The 24,744-nt window shown below is 34.8% G+C and overlaps 6 protein-coding genes, 1 long non-coding RNA gene and 1 pseudogene across 9 annotated transcripts; 4 read left to right on the top strand and 4 right to left on the bottom strand.

Annotated features, from left to right (window-relative positions):
• Positions 1-9: 9 nt before the first annotated feature.
• Positions 10-2,743, bottom strand: LOC103855064. The gene is made up of 4 exons (XM_009132024.3): positions 2,499-2,743; positions 668-1,631; positions 344-418; positions 10-257 (listed from the first exon to the last, which is right to left on the bottom strand). Exons 2-4 carry the CDS (start codon positions 1,418-1,420, stop codon positions 141-143), a joined length of 945 nt encoding a protein of 314 aa, XP_009130272.1. The 5' UTR covers positions 1,421-1,631; positions 2,499-2,743; the 3' UTR covers positions 10-140.
• Positions 2,744-3,049: 306 nt separating this feature from the next.
• Positions 3,050-9,692, top strand: LOC103855063 (probable E3 ubiquitin-protein ligase ARI14). The gene is made up of 2 exons (XM_009132022.3): positions 3,050-7,248; positions 8,808-9,692. The coding sequence occupies exons 1-2, from the start codon at positions 6,599-6,601 to the stop codon at positions 9,493-9,495; spliced, it is 1,338 nt and encodes a 445-aa protein (XP_009130270.1). The 5' UTR covers positions 3,050-6,598; the 3' UTR covers positions 9,496-9,692.
• Positions 9,693-9,936: 244 nt separating this feature from the next.
• Positions 9,937-10,914, top strand: LOC103855062 (SOSS complex subunit B homolog). The gene is made up of 2 exons (XM_009132021.3): positions 9,937-10,247; positions 10,360-10,914. The coding sequence occupies exon 2, from the start codon at positions 10,385-10,387 to the stop codon at positions 10,811-10,813; it is 429 nt and encodes a 142-aa protein (XP_009130269.1). The 5' UTR covers positions 9,937-10,247; positions 10,360-10,384; the 3' UTR covers positions 10,814-10,914.
• Positions 10,915-12,654: 1,740 nt separating this feature from the next.
• LOC103855061 (transcription elongation factor SPT4 homolog 2) lies at positions 12,655-14,195 on the bottom strand. The gene is made up of 5 exons (XM_009132020.3): positions 14,027-14,195; positions 13,845-13,936; positions 13,500-13,555; positions 13,154-13,215; positions 12,655-12,997 (listed from the first exon to the last, which is right to left on the bottom strand). Exons 1-5 carry the CDS (start codon positions 14,114-14,116, stop codon positions 12,947-12,949), a joined length of 351 nt encoding a protein of 116 aa, XP_009130268.1. The 5' UTR covers positions 14,117-14,195; the 3' UTR covers positions 12,655-12,946.
• A 234-nt stretch (positions 14,196-14,429) lies between these two features.
• LOC103855117 lies at positions 14,430-17,502 on the top strand (annotated as a pseudogene).
• Positions 17,503-17,739: 237 nt separating this feature from the next.
• Positions 17,740-19,405, bottom strand: LOC108870854 (defensin-like protein 6). The gene is made up of 2 exons (XM_018656626.2): positions 18,203-19,405; positions 17,740-18,000 (listed from the first exon to the last, which is right to left on the bottom strand). The coding sequence occupies exons 1-2, from the start codon at positions 18,255-18,257 to the stop codon at positions 17,834-17,836; spliced, it is 222 nt and encodes a 73-aa protein (XP_018512142.1). The 5' UTR covers positions 18,258-19,405; the 3' UTR covers positions 17,740-17,833.
• Positions 19,057-20,268, top strand: LOC117131927. Its single transcript, XR_004455382.1, has 2 exons — positions 19,057-19,144; positions 19,731-20,268. It is a non-coding gene; the product is annotated as an uncharacterized LOC117131927 (long non-coding RNA).
• On the bottom strand, positions 19,966-23,345 carry LOC103855059 (TOM1-like protein 5). Of its 3 annotated transcripts, none has more exons than XM_009132018.3 (11): positions 23,029-23,345; positions 22,700-22,774; positions 22,484-22,596; positions 22,271-22,349; positions 22,102-22,200; positions 21,910-22,023; positions 21,654-21,835; positions 21,471-21,546; positions 20,931-21,016; positions 20,624-20,845; positions 19,966-20,558 (listed from the first exon to the last, which is right to left on the bottom strand). In XM_009132018.3, exons 3-11 carry the CDS (start codon positions 22,582-22,584, stop codon positions 20,207-20,209), a joined length of 1,311 nt encoding a protein of 436 aa, XP_009130266.1. In that variant the 5' UTR covers positions 22,585-22,596; positions 22,700-22,774; positions 23,029-23,345; the 3' UTR covers positions 19,966-20,206. The 3 variants fall into 3 exon arrangements, with proteins under 3 accessions (XP_009130266.1, XP_009130265.1, XP_009130267.1); XM_009132017.3 differs by having other exon boundaries at positions 22,727-22,774; positions 23,029-23,342; XM_009132019.3 differs by lacking the exon at positions 22,700-22,774.
• Positions 23,346-24,744: the final 1,399 nt, after the last annotated feature.

The raw sequence follows: 24,744 nt of genomic DNA, 5'->3' as shown, positions 1-24,744 counted from the left end.
TCATCATAATCAACGAGCATGAGCTTATTTTTCTTTTGATGAAACAATGTACATTTTTATCTCCAAGATAAGATTACAAAGACTTTAAGAAAAGAGAGAGAGAGAGAGAGAGAGCAGAGAGATGGTGATGAATGATAGATTCAAGAGTTATTGTGAGAACTGGAACGAGAAGCCCAAATACCAAACACAAGAAACCAGAAGATGAATAAGATCGCCCAGTAGCGTGCAGGACCGTACCTGATTCTAGTGAGCACAACCTGTTTTCAAGTTTTTTTTAGCGTTTAGTAAAAATAGAAGTCAATTAAAAAAAAATCTGTAAAAAAATGAGATGATTTTTACTTACAAATCTGAAGAAGATGACTATTATCAAAGCACATATTCCACCAAGTAGGATATGAATTCCACTCTTAGCAGTTTCCTACACCAATTAAAACAACCATTAATCAACAAAACTAATAATATACTCCATCCGTTTCAAAATGCGCAAATTAGAAAATGGTTAAATGTTCAATTTTATTTTTATTTATTATCAAAAAAGTCTGCATTAATTTTTTTCTTTATTTATATAGCAGTAAAAAAAAATTAATGACATAAATTGCATTGAAATTCTAAAACGACCACACTTAATATTAAATGGACTGAGTATCAACTTAGATTGATGACATACCTTTCCAACACGAGGAGCAATGATCCAGACCAAAGTAACAGTGAGCAAACCAGTAGCAAGCAGTATCCCTGTCCCTTCCACGGCCCATTTAGTCGCACGGTTCTCCATAGGCAATACACCAAAGTTCACAACACCTAAAGGTTGTTCAGACACAGCCTGAGTAGCTGCAACAGAGCTACTGTTATTGTTGTTATTCAAGGCATGTGGGCCAAACCATGAAGATATCTCACTAAGTCTTTGCCTTCTAATCACAGCAGCTTCGTCTGTATCTACGGTTGCATCTGTATGCAGCGCCGTGTGGTCTCTCAAGGCAATGACCACTTTGTTGAAATCAGCGGTTTTAATATTATCCGCAGCTATCCCACAGATCTCACACACGGTTGATCCATGGTTGAGGAACCATTTGAGAGCGCAGGCGTAGTGTACTAAAGCTAGCTCGTTTTTGCAAGAGCATCCAAGTTCGAGCAACGGATCCTGATGCTGCTGCAGGATTCCCATTTCGATATCAGTCTCTGTAGATTTGCTGACATTATCATCAACTGTTTCGTCTGCATTGGTTTTGAGAGTGATCCCCAAGAACCCCAAGGCGGCATCTCCTCGTTTGTCGGATTCTGCGGAGTGGCATACACGACAAGTTGGTAGCCCTGAGTCACTGTCTGTACTGTAACGCGCCACGGTTGCTAGTTCATCGGTCTTGAGGGGTGGACAATCGTGATCATTGACTCCTGTCTCCAACTGATTCTCTTTACCCATCAAGCTAGGAATATAATAAAATCTTTCTCTCTTCACAAGACCACAAAAAATATAGATGGTTGAACTCCTAATAATATCTACTTTATAGACATTGATAAGACAAGACAAGTCAAGATCCAATAAAACAAAAGGACCTCACTCACTGTAACTTATACTATAGAATCACACTGAATGAGAAACAAGCAAGAGAGAGATGGCCTATTTTGCATTCCTGCAGAAAAAGGCATTAAAAGATGTCATAAACATAAAATGGAACAAGCTGATGGTCACATAACACTTTAACAAGAATGTTAGAAAGGCAAACAAAATACTTAAATAAATAGAATCCAAGCTTACTTACACTCACAAGGAACAATCCATAAACTAATGGTGATAAAGTAGCAAAAAACCCTCATTAATGATTAAGGTATCATGCTTAAAGTGAGAAGAATGTTATCATTTATAATCAGTTTGATCACCATATATAAAACCAACCTTTCAGATACTACAAGAGCCATAACATGCTGAGATCAAATTCAAAACAAGAGGAAAGTGACCAAAATGACATGACAATATGATGTCTGAAACCAATATAATTTATCACGCAGGTTGTAACTGAGCAGGATAGTTGCAGCAACTCCAGACGAAAGAAACCACTAACAAGTAAATAAACAAAACAAATATAATATATGCAGAAGCAGATTAAAGCAGCCATTGATTTTTTTTTTAATTTAGCAGAAGCAGATTAAGCAAGTATTTACTCAAACCCATTAAAACTGAAGCAGCATGAAACAGCCATTACTTTAATTTTTATTTTAAGCAGCCATTATGTTAAATATTTAAAGCTCTCTACCAAATCTCCACCACTGATTTTAATGGAGAGACAAGACACCCACTGAAAAAAGACAAAGAAACAGCAGTTTCGTTCTCTCATGGACTCATGAGTCACCGACTAAAACAGAGACATCAAGATCTAAAACTATATGCAAAAATGAGAGATCAACCACATGCAAATCTGAGCAGATTCGAACATTGCTAGATCAACAAACTTGGCGTGAAAAAAAAATGAATCTGGAGGGTTTTGAGTGAGCAAACAAACCTCTGGCAAAATCTGGGCAAGCGAAAAGTTAGAACCTTTGGAAAAACCAATCTCTGTTCATAGGTTTCTTGCTCCTCGAGTTCCGGGGGGTTAGGTAACAGGATGTGTCTGGGGGAGGAATGCTATCTATCGTCTTTTTGAGCTAAAAGACGTTCAGATTCGAAAAAGAGTTCTTCCCACTATACATGGTGCGGAGAGTTGAGTGGTTTTTTTTTTCAAGATTCTTTTTTATTTTTGCTTTCTTCTTTTTGATATATATATATATATATATAACGTTTTTTTCGAGAAAACAAAACTGTCCAGATTTAAAGAAAACGATGATGATAAGTAATAAATGATATATAATTTTTTGAATTAATATATTATTTTCGAATTTATGAAAAAAAAACTGGACTTCATATTTAATTAATCGTTTTATTTTTTTCAAATAATTTGAAATAGATAATGTAATCGTCCTAAACATTCTTTTTCTTTTAAACGAATTAATATTATGTTGAATAACAATTCCGTATAATCTAGCAGAATTAGAAAAAAAAAACTATTATTTTTGTATTAGAAAATCCAAGCATTGATTGTTTTCTTTTTGGCGAAAAAGGCGTTAAAATTCTTTAGGATGTAAAGTATTAAAGTGAATATAATTAGAAACAGTGTTTCAAAAAATAACATACATCTCAATATATACAAAACATTATCTGGATAAATATAAAATAAAATGATGTCTCTTTTTGGCTATAACTTTTTCTAGAATATATGTTGCTATGAAATTTGAAAATATTATGTTCTTTTCCAAAAATATTTATTCTGGTCACAGGATGGATGGAAATGAGCTTATTATGTCGACTAAAAAATTCGTATTATCTAGCAGAATTAGAAAAACCTACTATTTTTGTATTGGAAAATGAAAACCAAGCATTTATTGTTTTCTTTTTGGCAAAAAGGCGTTGAAATCCTTTATGATTTACGGTTTTGAAATGAACATAATTAGAAACAAAAATCTTGTTCAAACACACAAAAAAAAACAGAAACAAACATCTCAATATATACAAAGCATTATCTGGATAATTATAAAATAAAATGATGTCTCTTTTTGGCTATAATTTTTCTAGAATTTTATTCGCTATGAAATTTGAAAATGTTATGCTCTTTTCCGAAAATATTTATTCTGGTCAGAGCATAGATGAAAATGAGCTTATTTATCCAGAGCGGACCAAAAATTAAAAGAGCATAATTGTAAACATATAACAAAATAAAGATAGAAACGAGCTAAATCCATAATACGTGAAATGATATCATAAACTTTAGTTTTGTTCCAATGTTAATACTGTTCAAAATTAAGGTGGTGTAATCACTAATTCTACCATTTGATTCATGTCTAAAAGAGGAAGAATCTGTTTAAACAAATATTAAAGTGCTGTTTTAGCTCAAGGCTTTCTCCGACAATTCAACGCTCATCAGAGTAATCTCCAGCAACCTCCAGTCTAAAGAAGTCATCGGTTTTGTCTCCAACATCCGTTCGATCTCCTCTGGATTTGCATCAATCGGTTTCTCTCATCTCCCCCGATCAAAGAACTCGATTGTTGATACCTTAGCCAAAAAGGCTCTTCATATTTTATCTTCTGTATAATGAACTTCTGAGTTTGGACCATGTTTTGGGTCTATTCTTTCTTTTTATTATTAATGAAATTTCTGTGACAAAAAAAAAATTGCTGTTTCAGTTCGTCCTCTTATACAAGATTGAATGGACGGACAAGCCAGGCTGGTCCTTGGGCTTGGAGTGCTGAACCTAATAAACACCTCTCATACTCTATCCATTATACACGTAACTGAATCTTATACGAGAAGCTACGAATGGATGCAAATTAAGCGTTTCTTTTCTTCTGCATGGCTTTTGTATAATAACCAAAAAAACGACCAGAGTCTGTGTGTATATTTTGATCAAAGTTTTTTACTCTTCTTTTCTCTCTTCTAGTTAACACTTTTCTGACGCCAATATTAGAGTACACTATACAATGACATTCTTCACAAACACCAGAGGCAAATAAAAATAAAACAAGGCAAAAATCTCGTACCCGGTCTTTTTCTAATTGGGTAAGAGTAAGACATTGTCAGCAAAATTTGTACTTCTTCTTCTTCTTCTAGAAGAGATTGAGAGCCATTTGTTGAAGAAGTTGTTTCTTTTGAGCTGCGTTTATCACTCCTCTGCATTCTGCATCCAGTAACACCTCGTTCATTATGGCCGCCGCATGGCCTCTAGGTTCATCTGATGCTCTTCTTAACATAAACACCTGCAACACAAAATCCACCCTTTACATCAACATCATCATTCATTACATGATACGCTTTTGTAGCCTTGAGATTTAGTCATATGATAGACGAGAGTGTGTGAGAATATGATGTACCTGCCCGTGGTGAGTTATCTCCAAGCTACCAGGTTGCTGAATAAACGGTTCTCCATCTATTTGAACAGGGAAAGGACTAGCAGAGGTGTGCCTACAGTGTATTGAAAAAGGCATTCGCCTCAGGCCCCCGATTAATATAACTGTTTTTAGGGTCCCAAAATTTAAAATAATTTTTAGTCTAGTGGTTTAGACTTATTTAAGAAAAAAACATTTCTACGAAAATTAATTAACTCATTTTCTGAATTCATGTATTTTTTTTCTATATGACATAATATAACATATTTACGTTATAAACTTATTCTTTTACAGTATTAGACTTGTGTATTTGGTGAAAATAATATATCATATTAGAAAATTGTTTTCATCACGGTTGTAAATAAGTTTATTTTTAAAACTTGTCTTAGGCCCCTAAAACTCTTCGCACGGCACTGAGGACTAGACACATGTATTCTTACTACGTTCCCCTGTGCTAACCTCCTAGCCTGCGAAAGACCGACCTGAAAGAGAGTTTCTCCCGTTTTACAAATTTTAGTTTTTTTAATCATTTAATATATAAATCTTTTAGCCTCCCACTGAATGAGGAATACTGCTAAAAGTTCATGCAGGTCGTAGACCTGTAGTTTCCCAAGGTGCCACGCGCCACGGACACATACGACCTCCAGAGTCTTGTCGTGCATAGACTGAATGCTAAAATTATCATCATCGTGTTCATAATCATTTTGCCAAAGATCTACTCCGCCCATGTAGCTTCCAATGTTAAGTACTATAAGACCCTCTGAATCCTGAAAGGAAAATAAATTAGAGACATCAGTTCCTAGAGGTAACAGCAACAATGGCAACGATGTTAACCTTTTGGTAAAATCCACTTCAGTCTCAATTACCAGAAAATCAAACGATGTTGTTCGCTATGGGTTTTTTTTACAAAGCAATTCTACGCTGCCCCATGCTCAAATTATACATGATATATGTTTAAGGAGTGCCCTAGATTTTGTCAAACTAAAACAAATTTTATTTTTGACCATCCAATCCCAAGTCAATAAGCGGATTGTTTTATGAATTTTCTTATTAAAATAAACTTAATAATTGATAATCAAATAGGAATATAATAATGTTGGGTTATTAAACCTTTTTCCAGCCGAAAAAAAGAAAAAATCAATTAATATTAAGGCCCAATAGGCCAGGTTTCTTTGTAAATCTGCTTTTTATCTACGCCCAAGGCAGTGATAAAAGGAAACCAATCTGCGTTAACAAATCTATTTTTGACCATCAAATTCAAGTTGATAGTTAGATCATGATTATTAGAGGCTTTTAGGAATTTTTGCAAACTAAAATAGATTCTTAGCTTTTTTAATTAAAAGTTAAGATACGGATTTTCATATTCCGCTAAAAACCCCACCCTAAAAATTTCACCCTAATAACCCTTCGATAATCATGCTCTTAATCACTTGCGTATTTTTAATACTGAAATAAAATTAATTAACCTTTATCCATCCGAAAAAAAAGGAAAAATCAACTAAGACTAAGGCCCAATGGGCTTAGTTTACTTTTTCAAAAAGGAATATAGCGAAGCCGTGTGAAACCCTAGATTTCCTATAAAATCAGAAGTCTTTGGTAAACCTTGACCTCTGTTTCCATAATCGATCATCTGCCCTCTTGGTGATTCGTTCTTTCCTATCTTCCTCAACTTCAAGAAAAGCAAACATGGAGCACGATCCAGAGCGAGAGTACTCTTTTCTCACTAGGGATGATCTCAAGGTGAAGATGAACAAACAGATCGATGATCTCTCCGATATCTTCCTGCTCTCAAAACCCGCTGCGACCGTACTCCTCATGAACCTCCACTGGGACTCGCAACAAGTTTCCGAGCGTCTGAGCGAAGACAAGGAGAAACTCTTGATGCGATCGGGTTTGATGAGTTCGAACTATGGTGATAGCTTCTTCTCCGTGGAGAAAAACCTAGCTATGCTGACGTTGGAGGCTAAAGACATGCACAGCGAGTACGTTCTCAGATCTTTCCTCGAGGAAAACAAGGGTTTGACGATCGAACAGTGTCCTGCACCGGGTTGCGGTTACTTCATCGAGTTTCAACGAGACATTGGTTTTGAAGAGTATGGTTTAAACGTTGTGTGTCTATGTGGTCATACCTTTTGCGGGAGGTGCAGACTTGAGACGCACGGGCCTGTGACGTGCAACAACGCTTCTGATTGGTTGAGAGACTTGGGGAAGTTATCGGAGTCGCTGAGTGTTTCTTGGATCGAAAGTAACACGAAGCCTTGCCCTCATTGCCAGTTTCCTTTGGAGGTTGGTTCTCGTTCAAGGCTGTTCCGGTTTGTGGAATGTCTCTACTGCAGGTTGGTAAAAAAAATAAACTGATCTTAGATTGTCATGTTTCTCTAATTAAGTGTTAATGATGTTTAAGAAAATCATTAGGCTTTAATTAGATTAGTCGTCCCTGCAGGTTGGTAAAGAAAAAAACAGATCTTAGATTGTCATGTTTCTCTAATTAAATGTTAACAATGTTCAAGAAATCATTAGGCTTTAATTAGATTAACTAGATTTTGACCCGCGCTTTTAAAGCGCGGGATTGTTTATTTATATATATCTATTATTATAACAAATGTGTTTCTTCATAAAATTTATATCAAGTGTTTTTATGATTTTTATTATCAGTTGTTTTTATATGTTTATGTGATCCTTTTTATCTATAAAATATTAATGCTGTGAAATTTATTGTTGCAAAATTTAGTAAGAAATTAACTTCAAATTATTTGCAATATAATTAATTTTACAATGACATGTAATATTATTAAAATTTTAAAAGACTATATAATTTAAATTAAGAATGTTTAGCAATATAATGTAAAACCATATTGTAAATATATTTTTATGTTTATTAATTGTAAATGTGATATTTTAATGTAATATCAGAAAAATGTTTAATTGTTTTGTTAATATCAAAATTAAAATATTGAAATAATTAATTCAAAGTTTATATAATTAAAGGTTGTTTGATAAATATAAAACGAATGGGCCCCCAACAAAGTTGTTGTTGTCGTTTGTAGTCCAATAAAACTAATACTTATTTTTGGTCTTATAGACCATTTGTATATATATATTGTTTTAAGTTTTTATTATGCACTGATTTTGCTTGGTGAATATGGCACATGCCTAATATTATGGCTGCATTTAGTGATAATGTCGAAATTTGGTTCCTAGATTTTAGGAGAATCACAACGTAATATTTATTGTAATTGGTTTGAAAAAAAATCAGGCCAAAAATAGAAGTATAACAGTTAATGATTTTATGTAATTGTTTTGTAGATTTGATTGGTGGTAATTAATGTTGACGTTTTTTTAAAACAAAAAGCAAAAATAGGAAATGGCAGTTTCTTGTAAATAACTCTCAAAATCAAGGGCAGAATCCTATTAGGGATTCTGCTTTAATAGTATAGATGCCTAGGTTGGTAAAAAAAAATAGTTCTAAGATTATCATGTTTCTTTTATTAAATGTTAAAACAATCGTTAAGACTTTAATTAGATTAGTGCCTAAGCAGCGCTTAAACAGCAGGTTAGTAAATAAAATATATCTTAGATTGTCATGTTTCTCTTATTAATTGTTAAACAATCATTAGACTTTAATTAGATCAGTGCCTAAGCAGCACTTAAACTGCAGGTTGGTTAAAAAAAATAGATCTTAGATTGTCATGTTTCTCTTATTAATTGTTAAACAACGTTCAAGAAATCGTTAGAGGCTTTAATTAAATTTTTATAAGGGATTACTGCTTAAACTGAGTTTTTATAAATAAAAATTTGAGAAAACGTTTTGCTTAGCATCTAGTCGCTGCCATGACCGATTTTTAATGTTGATTAATCATAAATTAACCTGTGAGTTTACTCTCTTGTTTTGTAGTGGTCGTTTCTGTAGCGAGTGTATGCAGACAGTGGAGTCCCACAACACGGCAGACGGATACTATGGAGCCTGTGTTGCACCGTTGCCACCACAACTCATGAACGGACCAGAAGCTGTTGTCGTTACGTGTGTGGATCGATGGGAGGCGAGTGATGTCGCAATGGTGGAAGCCAAGTCGGAGCTAGAATCTTTCGATGAATCCCACTTCACGAGCCAAGAGTACATACGGAACATGAGAGAAGGCTTGATGCTGATTGTGCAATGCAGACAGTTTCTTAAATGGAGCTGCGTGTACGACCACGTCCACACCGAGTACCAAGCCTCTAAGAGGGAGTACTTGCGGTTCTTGCAAGATTTTGCGAGCACGCTCGTGCAGAGTTACTCGGAGACTCTGAAGGAAGAGACCGTGAAGGACTTTTCTGCGACTACTCATGAAGAGACTATTTACCCCAAGTGGAAGTTAGCCAACGCGACGAGTAGTATTGGCAACTTCTTTTTTCACTTCAGTAAGACTTTGCAAGATGGGATAGATGACGTGAAGGTGAAGTCTTATGACAACTTTGCTGGTCCTTACTGGCTTTGTGATCGTTGTACCTCTGGGAATACGTGGCTTGATATGAGGTGTAAGATGTGCTGTGGTAGTGCAACTCCTGTGGAGAAGAAGCTGAGAGATTTGTCTCTTAACTAGGTTTCTTTAAAAGGAAAATAAAATGATTTAGGAGGCATGGTTTTTTTTGCTTTTTTTTTAATCTCTTTTACCATGTTTTGAAACTTTACATCACCTTATGTTTAATAAATAATTGTTTTCCATCAATGCAAGAATAGAAACAGAGCAAACTGTATTGCACTGTCTGCATAACCAACCAAATAGTAATTTCTTATGTACAGAGAGGCAGCTAATTAGATGTTATGGTATCATATGATCTATTACAAAAACAAAGGTTGTGTGTTTCTTTGGTAAATCTCACCTGTTTCATTCAATACAACTAGTAGTAAGTCCAGAATACTTTCTAAGCTGTAATGCAAGTTCTGTTTTATCTTCTGGTGAGCAATAACCAATTCATACTATGTATATGTTATGGTATGTCATATGATCTATTACACAAAGCATGCTTGTGTGTTTCTTTGTTTTTTTCACATCCAGATCAAGTACACTTTCTAAGTATCTTATTCCATATTGCTGAGGATAATCTGTTAGATCCCTGATCAATCGTACTGGAATCAAACCGGTCTATTAACTCCAAACCGGCTTTTAAAAAGTGTAACTAAGTTGGAAATTTACGAAATTGCCCCTGTCTGTTAATAAAACTACAGTGGCAGCGTTCAGACATTTCTCTCTTCTCAGATTAGAACTTTCGCCATCTTCGATCCTCTCCCTTCATCGGTGTTTCATCCATCTCTAGAGTCGGTTCGAAGGACCTCTATCTCTCTGCAAAAGAGGTAAGTTTCGGGTAGATTGTAGATACACTTCTGATACACACATATCGCAGATAAGGTGTTCGACAAAATGTCTGAATGATATTTTCCCTAAGTCATTTAATTACTCTTTTAGGACATTGTAACGATTTTCCGACAAGATGCACGCGTTTCTCAAGGACATAGTCCCCGCAGCGCAGAACAACATAAACACGCGTTTCATCATCCTCGACAAAGCACGATCAATATCATCACCCCCGGCCGCGAGCGGGCAGAGCTGCATCGCGTTAGCTGCGGACGAAACGGCGGCGGTTCACATACAGCTGTGGGGAGACGAGTGCGACGCCTTCGAGGCGGGGGATATCGTGAATCTCACAAACGGGATATTCTCTTACGTGCGGAACGGTGGGTTACTTCTCAGAGCTGGAAAACGCGGGAAGATGGAGAAGGTGGGTGAGTTCGCGGTTGCGTTTGTCGAAACGCCAAACGTTAGCGAGATCCAGTGGAGTCCTGATCCGGAGTATCCTAAACGTTATATTCAGAACGGCGTCGTCTCGGCTTATTCCCGTATTTTCCCTCCTTTGCCTTGAATAAAAAAAGATTTGTATAAACACTTTAAACAAGACATACGAATGATAAATCAAATATTTGTACATGTTTAAAGATGAATCAATGGTTATTTTACGAGTAATTAATTTCCTGTTTTTATAAAGTTGCATGCAAACAAATATTTGATTAAAAATTGCATGTGTATTTACATCTATTCTATCAAAAGGGAAACAGTCTTGAAAAATCTACTTATAAAAGGTTGTTGGACTTATTTGTTAGAAATTTAACATGTCTTCTTTTATATAGTATCAATAATATTAACAGAGAATAAGACATTCATTAATAGCAGAATATTCTTTTAATTTTTGGGATTTAACTACATTTAAGCTAACAATAAAATCGACCAAATTAATTATATTTTACCCCACAATAATAGGTTAGTATGATATTTTACCAAATACAAGAGCGGTTATTTAATATTTATTCATTTCGAATATTGAATCACATCACATAGAATAAATATTTATTCTAAACGTGGACTAAGTAAACATACTAAAAATGCACTAAGATTTTTATACTAATTAACAACTTATCTATGTTTTTTCTGTAATTCAAAATCATTCAGAACGAAAAAAAATAAAAGGTTATAGATTAACAAACAAAATGACATCTAATTATTTTTTAAAAACCTATGTATCAATATTCAAAATAAATCATTCAAATATTATGCATATATTCAAAATAACAAAAAAAATTCTAATATAAACTAAAATACTATACTGTAAACCATATATCATATACATATTTTAATATCATTTATTTTAATTTTCATCCATCATAAATATTTTTTTGAATATTCCGTAAAACCAAATAAAAACTTTACCTAAAAATTAACATAATAAATTATTAAAGAAAAAATATTATAAAATTAACTTTTAAACCTAAAAAATTTACCTAAAAATTAATATTTTTTTTGAATATTCCGTAAAACCAAATTAAAATTTTACCTAAAAATTAACATAGTAAATAATTAAAGAACAAATATTATAAAATTAACTTTTAAACCTAAAATGAAAACATAAACTTGTACTAAGTTATTTATAACAAAAATAAACTAATACTGTTATATCAATAATTTTTTTTTCTGTTAACATTTTTTCGAATGATATAATAAAATTTTATTCAATTTTAGCTTTCTAAATATATGAAAAATTTAATCAAAAAGTTTTATCATGTTTTTTTGAGTTTATATGAGATCAATCGGTATCGTATTACAGGTTAATAGCAAATTTTTAGATTGTTATTAGATTTATCATATTTTTTATAAATGTGAACTGGATTATATTCTGGGTCGTCGAGTTGCGACCATGAGTCGGGATTGGATATAAAAATGGTGTTTCAAACTCAAACATTATGATACAACAACTTAAAAATTATTTATTTAATAAGAATTAAATTCAAGAAAATTTTGTCAAAAGGATAAAAAAAAAATACCCGCGCTTTCGAAGTACGGGTCAAAATCTAGTAAGTTTTAAAATTGAGTTCCAACGGCATGCAAACAAATATTTGACTTCTATAGGTTTATACACTTGTCTTTTCTGGATATAGACCACACAAGACTATTCTTTATGCTCTCATCATGCATGAATTTGATTGATACATATGTAAGGAAACTCATTTCTTTGTTTACTACAGTTTTTTTCTTATATAATATTCCATGTCAAAAATTATCTTGATTTTGATGTTCTTATAAAAATTGAAAAGCCATCTTTTCAAGGAAACAATACTTTCTTAATTATCCTTCAGTCTCTTTTGGAATTATCAAAGGAACAACTTGTTGTCTTTATAATCTCACTTATTCTCATTAAAATTCTCCTTAAAATAGATTGATAAAAAATAGCTTAATCAGATCATAACGTTTCATAGTTCCAAGAAGCTTAGGCTGGCCTTTGTACTTATGTTTACATTTTTCCTAACAAAAACGATTCACTTAAAGAAGCATTTGGTCGGGAAGTCCAAAAGTTATACATAACGACCTTACATAGATGAAACCTAAGGTGTACTCAAAGAAGCAACGACTTCTTAGAAATTTTCAACATGAAGACACATATAAGCAACCTGATATTGTTACATGGAGCTAACATAAGATACTTGGTCTTTGTCTTGATGTTGCTTCACATGCGTTTCGGGGGAACGTATTGTACACGCTCTTCTTGGCATACGTGCTGCGGCAAAACCACAAAGATAACAATGTTAGAGAAAGTGTTAAACTCAGAAACTGTGTTTTTTTTTTGCTCTGGAAGCGAAAGTAAGGTGTGTTGTTGTTATAAGTTGAAGAGTCCTATTTCAAACAATGAAGTGATAAATATATATAAGTATACCTGCATTTCCTCAGTGAGTGGCTCTGAGACAGCAAGAGTGTAGCAACCAGGAGCAAACTTCCCTGTCAAATTCAGCAAATAGCACACAATTAGAGCTAATCACTACACAGACATATAAGTACAAGATTAGCCAAAGTATCTTGAAAATCTTTTCACATCAAAAGCCACATTCCAAAATGTAATGTTAGATTTAGGCTCTTGAGCCACATTATTCTAGAAAAAAAAAGAGAATCACATAACTCTTGAATGTAAAAGTTATCTCTCACCATCTATTATATAATCTATCAGAGGATAACGATGGAAAGAAAGAAACGAGATGGTTTGCTGAGAGAGACAATCAACATACCGATTCTTAACCACCTAGCCGCCCAGCTTCTACTTGGATCCATCACAGAGATTATTCTGCAAACAAAAAAAAACATCAGCAGCAATAGATAAACACATCAATTTACAAAAATACAGACATAGTACTAGCTCCCTCACTCCAGTTTCCAAAAACAACTCTTAAAGCAGTAAGCATTGGGAGATTCACAGTTACTACTTATAAAGCACTGATCCAACAAAGGAATTGACTTTCATAGCAAGTAACATCACCACTCCAAAATTCAGAACTTTCCACTAATAAAAATGAAAACTTTTGAAACCCTAGAAAAATTAAAATTAAAACAAAAGGGGTTGTTTGGGCATTTACCCATTGAAATTAGGAGTCGTGACCTCGACGATACGCTCGTGATCCTCTTCCATCTTGAAGAAAGGACAGTTCTCGCACCCTGCGTCTCTGAACTGTTTAACAAACAAACAAAGCTTCAAGAAGAGAGAGAGAGAGAGATCGAATACAGACACCCTAATAAAGAAAGAGTGAAAGAGAGAGACCTGGTCATAGGTCTTGACGAGACGGCAGCGAAGACAAGCCCTAAGCTCATGGCCGAAGCTGGTCGGAATCTGAGCCGGTGCGCTTCCCATTACTTTCTTTGTTTCTTTCGCTCAATTCCTCTTTTCCAAATCCCAACTCTCTTGTTAGGAAGACGATGAGCCATGTGCTAGGCTTTATTTAAGGCCATTTTAACATTAATTGGGCCGTAAATGGGCTTTAGTCAGAGCCTTCTTAACAAGTAAGTCGTTAAAAATATATGTTTCGAAGACAAAGCAGTTAGCCGCCAAAAAAAGAAGATATAAAAATCTCATCAACGTCTTCCTTCCTCTGTTAAGTAGAACCATTCTCCTCTGTTTTTTCTTCTCTCGTTCTACTGCACATTTTGGGTTTCTCCTATTCTCTCTGATCTTTGAGTTTCTGTTTTCTATCTCTCTACTCCACGATCAGTCTCTTGCTGGGCTTTGCTTTTTCTTCTTCTTCTTCTGTAAGATCAATCGCTCCTCTGTTTCTTGTACTGTTTCGCAACTTCTTTGATTATCATAGCCAGTTTTTTTCATTATTTTGATGATTTCATGGAATGAGTTTCCTTTGCGATTTCTGTTACTTCCGATTACTCTGTACTTTCAGATGTTTACTTCGATATTAGCCATTGAGTTATCTTGATTTCCTCGTAGACTAGTTTGTTCTTGATCGAACGCGTCAAGGGTTCTACTGATTCTCGTTTGAATAATCATTTACCTGTGAAAAGTTTAGATCTTTTTCATCTCAACGCTACTTCGCTATCACCATTCTCGAGTGTACAAGAGATGCTCTGTTTCAGTGTGATCTTTACTATGTTCTGTTTCTTTGTTTGTCTTTGTTTGTTTTTGATGGAACGCGTCAAGGGTTTTACTGATTTTCGTTTGATTAATCATTTACCTCTGTAAAGTTTTGATCTTTCATCTCAACGCTACTTCGCTATCACCATGCTCTGTTTCAGTGTGATCTTTACTAAGCTCTGTTTCAGTGTACAAGAGATGCTCTGTTTCAGATCATTTGAAAACGCTGTATCCACTTTCTTCAGGAGGAGGAGACGTAAAGAATGGTACTTTAGGCCCGAACGGTCTCGTCAAAACATCTGAGTTCATCAGGCTGATCATCGACGCACTTACTGTTGGAACTATTTTTTGAACATTGTGAATAATGTATTCATATGTAAAAAAAAGAAGTTTTATTTGAATGAGAAATGGAGGTCTAAATGGATTCAACGCACTTACCTCTCTCGGATTCAACGCCATCGCTACCGAGTTAGAGAAACAATCTCGCATTCCTCTTCACAGTCAAGCAAGCAAGCAGTTTCTTGAGCTAGTAAAGAACCAATAATGGTACAAAAGCATTGACGCAATGAAGCAGCTTCAACTGTCTGATGAAAACTCTGTGATACTACTCCTACTAGAGCAAAAGTACCTTGACTCTCTGAACACCATAAGGGAAGAGATACAACCTCTTGGCCTTGACCCACGTCTCCTCCACAAGCTCGCTTCCAAGATTCTCAAGCCAGATCCTGTTGGTGAAGAAGATACAGACGTTGTGAAGAAGAAACTGCAAGAGCTGCTTCCTATAGGAGTCTTAGTCCCAGAGAGAAGTCTGGAGTATCTCTTAGACGATGACCTTGATACTCAGCGGGGGCAATGCGGCTTCCATAATGTTCGTGATAGTGATTTGTCCTTATTCTCTTATCATTACTGTGATAAAAGAAAAATCCCTTCAGAGACTCTCCAGGTAATGAATAATGACTCGATATAACCTTTGGTGATTAGGAGACACTAAGTTTGTATATGTGAAATGGTTCAGGTATTGAGTGAACATACAGATAAAGTCTGGTTTTTGACGTTCTCACATGATGGCAAATGCTTGGCTTCTTCTTCCAAGGATAAAACAGCTATTCTCTGGGAGGTATGTAGCTATCAAATAATTTGTATATAAATAACTAGAATGATTATTACTAAAATTAACATCGTATAAGTCATGCATTTTTCAGTTTATCAAGTAGATGTTACTTCGAATAACAAGGAAAATTATGCAATATATCAATCATAGTTATTACCTAGAAACATATGATTCCAATACAAATTATTACCTAGTTATAGTTACATACAAATTCCCAAATATTAATAATTTGTATTTGGTTTGTATATAACTATAACTATAATAATTATAATAAAATTAACAGTATAAGTCACGCATTTTTCAGTTTATCAAATAGATGTTACTTCAAATAACAAGGAAAATTATTCAATATGTAATAGTTATTACCTAGAAACATATGATTCCAATACAAATTAAACATATATTTTTCTTTAACAAAAAAAAGAAACATACAAATTATTAATATTTTCTGATTGACTTAGATATGCCTTTTTCAGATGGATGCAGATGGGAAGTTTAGGCAGAAGCATAAACTTGTGGGACACGAGAAGCCAGTAGTAGCAGTCTTATGGAGTCCTGATGATCAACAAGTCATTACATGTGGAGAAAGCGAAGTCATCAAGCGCTGGGGATGCTGTTTCAGGACAATGTGTTCAAACCTATGGAAGAGTTGATGTTGGTTCCGTTTCTTGTGGTTGGCTTCATGACGGTTCAGGTATCATCGGCGCAATGTCAGACAGAAGAATCTACTTGTGGATTTAGATGGGACTGAGATGCAGCACGAGCAAGAGCAAAGGGCGCAAACGCTTTCTGATGAGCCATGACGAGTGATGGGAAGTGGATTGTAAGCGTGGGGAAGCAGCAGCATGAGATCTCGTTGTTTAGTAGAGAAACCAGAGCTGAGAGATTGATACAACTAGAGGAGAAAGAGATGATCACATCGTTCTCGCTTTCTAGAGACAACAAGTATCTTCTTATCGACCTCGTTACACAGGAGATCCAACTCTGGGTTATAGGAGGTGATGAAACCGCTCTATCTTTGGGAATACGATGGACACAAGCGTACTTGGTTTATTTCTTGCTTTGGTGGGTATGATGAAGATTTCATCGCTAGTGGGAGTGAGGATTCTCAGGTATCTATGTTAGGATCTTTCTTGACTCTCAAGAAACATAGGTCTTTCTTGACTCTCAAGAAACATAGGTCTTTCTTGACTCTCAAGAAAACATTTGTGATGGTGTGTCTGTGTTGTTTGTAGGTATACATATGGCACGTAGCAAAAGGGTTGAGACCTTGTCGTGTGTTGCGTAGACATTCAGGAGCTGTGAACTGTGTGAGTTGGAACCCTGCTGATATTCATATGCTGGCTTCAGGGAGTGATGATAGAACCATCCGGATTTGGGGACTTGCCAAGAAGTAGAAGTGGTGATTCAATGGTTACTTTACTGCAAATTTGATTCATGTACATATGATAATATTCTTGTTCACATTTCTTCAATCTATTAATGTTGTTTTTGCTTCTTTTTGAGTACAATAGAGGGTTAAGAACTAAAATTTGAAATACTAATAGTGACTTGACTGCAACATTTGATTCATGTACATATGATAATACACCTTTTACGTTGGTTACTTGTTCACATTTCTTCAACATATTGGTGTTTTTACTTCATTTTTGAATACACTAGAGAGATAAGAACTAAAGTTTGAATATTAATAGTGGGAAAAAAATAGCAAAAAATGCATTTTTGGGATATTTTTTTTTTTGCTCTAATGTTGATGATTCATTTACTAACTTGTTCATCTTGATTAACAAAACGAGAAACATTATAATTATTATTAGAATCTGGAAGGAAGCTAGAACACAAGAACAACATTTTAAATGGAAAAAGAGAACAAATAGCTAGCAAAGACGAGTACAGTAGCATTTCCGGTGGAGACCATGGCAACGACCACCGGAAAAGCGCTCGCCACGGCAGATATTGGCACAGTTATGGTTGGACAAACATATGCTCCTGAAGTGATGGCTCCTTGATTGGCACATCCTTCCCTCTATCCCAATAAACTCCTCTATAATATTACACATAAATTAATTAATACACATTAAAAATACAACATATATAAATGAATGGAGATAGATAGGTCATGTAACAGGCACTTCGCATTTATATATGAAAAACATCTGGTTTTGGTTTGAGGTTAACTAGCAATATGGTTATGTATGGAGTAGTGTATATAGAAAGAACAAAAAGGAATGAAGCAAAAAGCTTACGAGATGAGAAGAGGACTAGAAACAAGAAGAAGGCAGCGAAAACTTTGTTCTCCATTGAATAATTGTATATATGAAATGGTATAAACGTGTAAGTGATGAGTTGAGCAAAGACCTAGGTCTCCATCACTCCATATATATAGAGAGAGAGTTCCATATGTAGTGTGGTTTAGGGTTGTTTTTTTAACATATTGTAGTAAATGTTTCATTTTTAACCAATGAACACTAAGCATAGAGTGTCTAGCATTGGTTTATTATTTTATTGGTTCAGTGCTATGATCAAGGATATGAGGACAAACTAGCTTGGCATTGGTCGGCACATTACAATAAGCAGCGGCAACAACTAGCAGGAGTAACAGTTAATTAATCCCTAAATTAGTAAAAATTCAGTTTCCTTATTGGGAAGTGGTGAAAGAGGGGTCAGTCACGTGCATACTTGTGCACCCGTGGTATGTCTCCAGTCTCCACATGACATGAGGAGTGAAAACGCACAGTTTACCACACACACCAAATCTTGATACTCACGTGACTAGGATTACTTTTATTTTTGTAACTTAAACTAAGATTATTTTATGATTAAATACATGAAAAATTCTCCTACGATAGTATTTTTTATTTTATCTTCATAAAATATTTCTTAACGAAAAAAATGATCAAAATAAATTTTTATTCTAGAATTAATTAATCTAAATTTAGGGCATAGAGTTAAAGGGTAAAATTTTAGGAATAAATTTTAAAATTTTAAAAAATAAATATTAAAAATTTCAAAATAAAAAGAATCTATTTTGGTCATTTTTTTATTTGAAGATTATTTTGAAAAAAATTGCCTTAAATACATAGATTAAAAATATTCAACTTTTTTACATTTTCTAAATAAAAACATTATTAACTATTCATTTAATCACACTTTAACCAATAATAAAATAGATTATATAATACCACTAGGTGTTCTGTCCGCATATGCGGGCATAGTGTTCTTATAGATATTTATCTATTTATAACGATTAAATCAAAACCAACATAATAAATTATTAATTATGTTTTTAAAAATAGAAATCAAACATTAAACTTTATATTTTATAAAAAAAATATTGTTTCAGATAAAACACAACATATTTAAGAATTATCTTATGTTTTCCAAATATATTTTATTTTTGAAATTTTATTATATTTACTTATAGTCAATTATCAAATATAACATATAAACAAAATATTATTAATATATATTCATTAGTTTATTATTTATATTTTAGATAATTCTTATTATTATTAATTTTAATCATTTATTTAATCAGATATATTTTAAATTCGTTTTTATTTTTGACTAATTTATATAATTTATTCATTAAGGGTATAAAATATTTATTATTAATTTTAATCACTTTTTTTAGTAAGATAGATTTGAAATTCAATTTTTTTTGACTAATTTATATAATTATTCATTAAGGGTATAAACGATATTAACCACTCTAACTTTTAACGTGAGAGCTCGGATCCAAAAATTTACTTTGCAAATAATAGTATAGATTAGTTATATAATATAAATTATTAATAAATTTTATATTGAAAATTTAAAACATTATCTCATTTGAAACAAATGTTTTTTTCTAAAACGTTAAATAATAAAATACGGAGGAATTTTATAAGACCAAAAAATGTATGGTTTAAGCTGAGATGAGATGGAACGTTATAAAAGACCTATGTAAAATTATACATTCAAGAAACTGAATAGCATTTTCCACATTCAGCTTCATTACACAAACAGGAACAGCACACCACTCTAAATAGCATATAGCTCATGCTTCAACAAAGTGAAAGCAAACAAGTACCTTTACTCGTATACATAATCATATTTCATCTCATGTGCTATATTTTAATTTCACAACACTAGAGAACACAGCAACATCCACACACAACACAAACCTTTTCTGTAAATTAACAGAATCTAGAAGGACCAAGACTAAAAGAATACATATACTTATCATGTGACAGAGCTTTTGGGGTGTTTCAGTCACTGAAGTCCACACTTCCACTGCGTGAGCTGCTTCCATCTTGGCTATGCAAAGAAAGGCCTCTCATATGACCTGGCAAACCTGAGGCGGCACCATCAACTTTCTTCTCCTTGAAGAACTTTTGCCTCTCAACGTGTTTAGCAGGTGGCGGTGGAATCACAACAGGCGAGGAGGAGGACTGCGAATGGCTATCACCACTGCTTGGTGATGACTCCTCTGATGGCAAAGGACGAATGAGTGGACGGTTTAGTCTCTCACTATGGATCGCTGATCCAAGTAAGACTTGTGGAGGAGGTGATGCCTCTTCTTCATCTTCAGGCATTGCTCTAGCTTTCCCTTTTCTCAATCTGCAGGCAAAACATTCACATGAAGAAACCATTTCATATTCTATAAATAATGCAAGGGGACAAACCTTCTGAATAACTGTTCAGGCTCCTCTTCTTCATCATCATCATCTTCAATGGAGATAGAGCTGCTTGGTTTCTGGTGACCGTTTGAGGTAGAATGGTAACCATTGGATGTAGTAGACCTGCCTGGCACTGTGATTCTACCAGAGAGTAAATCTTCATGTTTATTAAGAATCCTCTGAAGCTGCTCGTTCAATTCTATTGCTTGAGAAACTGCTCTTTCATCCCTGCATTAACAAAGCCAATCTACTTTGAGAAGAACAAAAAAAATGATTTTAACCATGCCATAATCCAAGGGAGAAGGAAACTTGCCTTGATGTCATGACGAGGTGCATTACACGCTCCTTCTGGAACGCGCATTGCTCCACAAGATCAAGAGTAAACTCATCTCTTGCTCCCTAAATGGTCAAAAGCAGATGAAAAAGAGTGGAGTTAACAATACAAAGTCATGGGGTTATATAGGCCTCGGCATTTCAGGTATCGGTTTGGTTTTTTTTTCGGTTTTTGTTTTTTTCGGTTCTAGACATATAGGATCCGTTCGGATGTTTAGAAAATTCGGTTTGGTTATTTCGGTTTGGGTAACAAAGTTGGGAACCAAGATCATTTCAGATCCAATTTGGTTATGGTTTATAAGTTAATTCTGGTTAAATTCGAGTTTTTTCAGATTAAATATCAGATTTTTTGGGTTTCCGGATAAAAATCTGGATAGTTTGAAGTATTTTAGAGAAAAAGTATTCGGGTAATTCGGTTTATGAATAGTAGTTTTAAATTATTTGATGATTTCAAAACTAAATATAGTTAATATTAGTAAGTATATAAACTATATTGTAGAAATTCGCTTATATTATATACCTCAGGATTTTGAGAATCAACTGCATCAAGCACTTCCTTCAAAACTTCTAATGCAGCACCAGCCTTTTGCAAAATGCTACACTCAAAAGAAATATATAACAACAGATTAATCTAATCTCTCTTAAAAATCTAGCAAACATTTAGCAGTTAGGTGACTGACATGTGGAGAAGAAGGAAGATTACCTAGAAGAAGAGGAGGTAGTTTGAGATTCTCGCTGCTGAGCAGGAGCAGGAGCAGGAGCAGCAGTCCTCTCTTTTCTAGCGGATGCAAGTTGTTCAATGAGCGTCCTTCTTGGAACTGCTTGTGCAGTGACCACAACTGGTGGTGTGGAACTAGACCTCTGAGGAAACTTAACTCCTGCGTTCTGGAGGTAACAAAAAGGAAAATCTTAGTGTATTATGAAAAGATTCAGGGAACTAGAATGTTTTCAAAACTCACCACTAAAACATAGTATGCTGAATAGTACTGAGGGAATCTTCCTGAAGCGCCACCAAGAGAGGTTTGAGTTGCGTCAAGAAGGAGAAATATCCTTTCTCTTACAGGCAAATCCGTCTAAAGAATAAGCAAACTAAAATAAGTAGCTTAACTCTCAAATTAAGTTACATCTAGAAAGAGAGATGAAGAATATACTTTTTTCTTTACAATCTTCACAAGTGTAGGGAGGACACCTGTGTCTATAACCAGCTTATGAATAGTCTCTCCAATGTTGTTCATCAACATCTCCAGCAACTGCAAGAACAAAGAATATAATAGATCTTCCGGTAAAAAGAAAGATAGATTTAGAGACCAGGAGCTTTACCTGAACAGCATATAATTGAGTATTTGGGTTCTTGCTCCCCAAGCGTTTTTTGATAGCCTTGACAACATCTTTTGCTTGCCTGTTTTATCATAAGAGAAAACTCATTAACAGATGAAAAATGTTAGAAGTGTGTCCATCATATAAATCCTTAGGTTATTGAACATTTAACAAAGAATAATTTATATTAGAAGATGTTATGGCTCCTCATTATACCTTTCATCACGAGCAGCTAGTTCACAGATCTCAATGTTTTTGGTCCAATCCATTTCAGCAAGCTTGTCACTTGTTGCAGAACTTACAAGCTCCGCAGCCATTTTTGGTTATATCTGTTTTAAGCCCAAAATAATTTAAGCAATTAAAAGAAGAGATATTTGGTTCATGCTAAAAAAATGAAGCAACCAAAAAGAAATGTGTAAGGTGGATCAGGACCATAAAGGTTCACTCAAGAGAACCTACATTAGACTGTTAGATTGGTTCTGCTTCGAATGTACAGTAGCTACTAGTCTGCAATTAAAAAAAAAAAAGTCTTCAATTATAATTCCTCAAAAGCATGAAAAGTTTCAGACACGAGACAATCTGAGAATCAGAAACACCAAGTCACCAACACATGCCCTAAAATCAAGGAAGCAGACACGAACCCGATCACGAAGAAACATAATAAGACAAAAAAGATAGATTGATCACAATCACAAGCTGACACAAAAATAGATCTCAGACAAACAACAATCAAGTAACTTCATTGGATGAAAAAAACTTACTTTCGATAAGGGAGAGGATAAGAAGAAAGAGCCGATAAACCCTAGTCACCTTGAGCATTTCACAGAGACTTTAAAAGAATAAAGACGAAGCCTTTTGCGCGTTGTCTTCACAGAATTAAAATCAGAATAAAAGATTTAATTCCTTAATTAAAATCCTTAAAGACAGACAGTAATCTCTCTGTATATTACTACTGATGATGGTTTCCTTTTCTAATTAGGTGATTATTTTTTAATTTAAATAAAATAAAATAAAAATCAAAGGCTGAAGCCGACAGAGCACCGCCACGAGGGAATTGTCTGAAAGCGAGAGAAAAGGCTTTTTCTCCGTCTTGGTAAAGTCTTGTTGGCGCCGGAGGAAGAGAGATTATATTAAAGTCACATGCTTGTGAGCTTTAAACCACCAACTGACAGCTTGGTTGACCGCCACGTGTCGTACGCTTTTAGTTACGTCACTAGGGGAAAGCGTTTTATAAAACACCTCTTGATGTTATTTGTATTACGATGAAACGACATTCGCTTTAAGAAGGGAAACAAAACAATGCACAAAAGCCCAAAGAAAGCTCACAAAAGCTTGGGCTAGGACTCAGAAAAACTTGCTTCAGACTTTCGCGCGAACCAAACCAAACCAAGTAAACCGCAAAATAAAAACAGTTGGACCAAGTGGCCTTATTACAAACATACTTTTCCAATTATCATAAGAGTTGGATCATGCTCCTCAGAGAGATCTCGCACGAGAACCACGTTAACGTCCACATCAACTCCGCGGACATGTCTCTCTACCTCGCATTCGACTACTTGGAGCACGATCTCTACGAGATCATCAGACACCATAGAGACTAAGTAGGACATTCTTTAAACTAGTACACCGTCAAGTCTTTGCTTTGGCAGCTTCTTAACAGATTATATGCAAGTTGAAAGACTTTAGAGTTTTACTGAATCATATACAACTTACTTAACGTTACAATGACAAGAATAGAGCCAATATAAAGGCTCAAGAAAGATCTAGGTCGTTAGACTACCAGCTGTAAAGCTACCAGGAAATTAGCCAGCACAACACGTTAACAGCGGAGCAAATGTATTGTGGATAAGGAGCGACTCCGTACTCAGCTCCTCTGCTACAGGAGACGACAAAGGTTGTTGTTTGTGTGAAGTCGACCGTTGATGAAGATATGATTTATCACTTGTGTTGGGCTGGGCCTTTACTTGCTGATGTCCACTAACATCCCCCCTCAAACTTTGCGTGTGAAGAACTTCAACGCCAAGTTTGCTCCGCAGATCAACAAATGCTTTCCGCGGCAAAGGCTTTGTAAAGATATCAGCCACTTGCTTCTCAGCTGGAATATGTCTCGTCTTTATCAACCCCAGAGCAACCTGTTCTCTAATGTAATGCCAGTCTCTATCAAAATGTTTTGATTTCTTGTGAAGAGCTGGATTAGTTGTGAGATAAACCGCAGATAGATTATCACACAACATCAGTGTAGCTTTTTCCTGAGGAATGTGCAGATCACGCAACAGCTGAGAGATCCAAGTTACTTCCTGAGCTGTCTCTGCCAAGGCTCTATACTCTGCCTCCGTTGATGATCGTGACACAGTATCTTGTCTCTTAGCTGACCAAGATACCAAATTAGACCCAAGAATCGTGCAGAACCCGGTGGTAGATCTCTTGGTTTCTTCACAGCCTCCCCAGTCACTGTCACAATATGCCATGAGAGACAG

Source organism: Brassica rapa, chromosome A02 (assembly GCF_000309985.2).
Source record: "Brassica rapa cultivar Chiifu-401-42 chromosome A02, CAAS_Brap_v3.01, whole genome shotgun sequence".
Lineage (NCBI taxonomy): Eukaryota > Viridiplantae > Streptophyta > Magnoliopsida > Brassicales > Brassicaceae > Brassica > Brassica rapa.
This window is presented reverse-complemented; position numbering and strand designations above follow the sequence as displayed.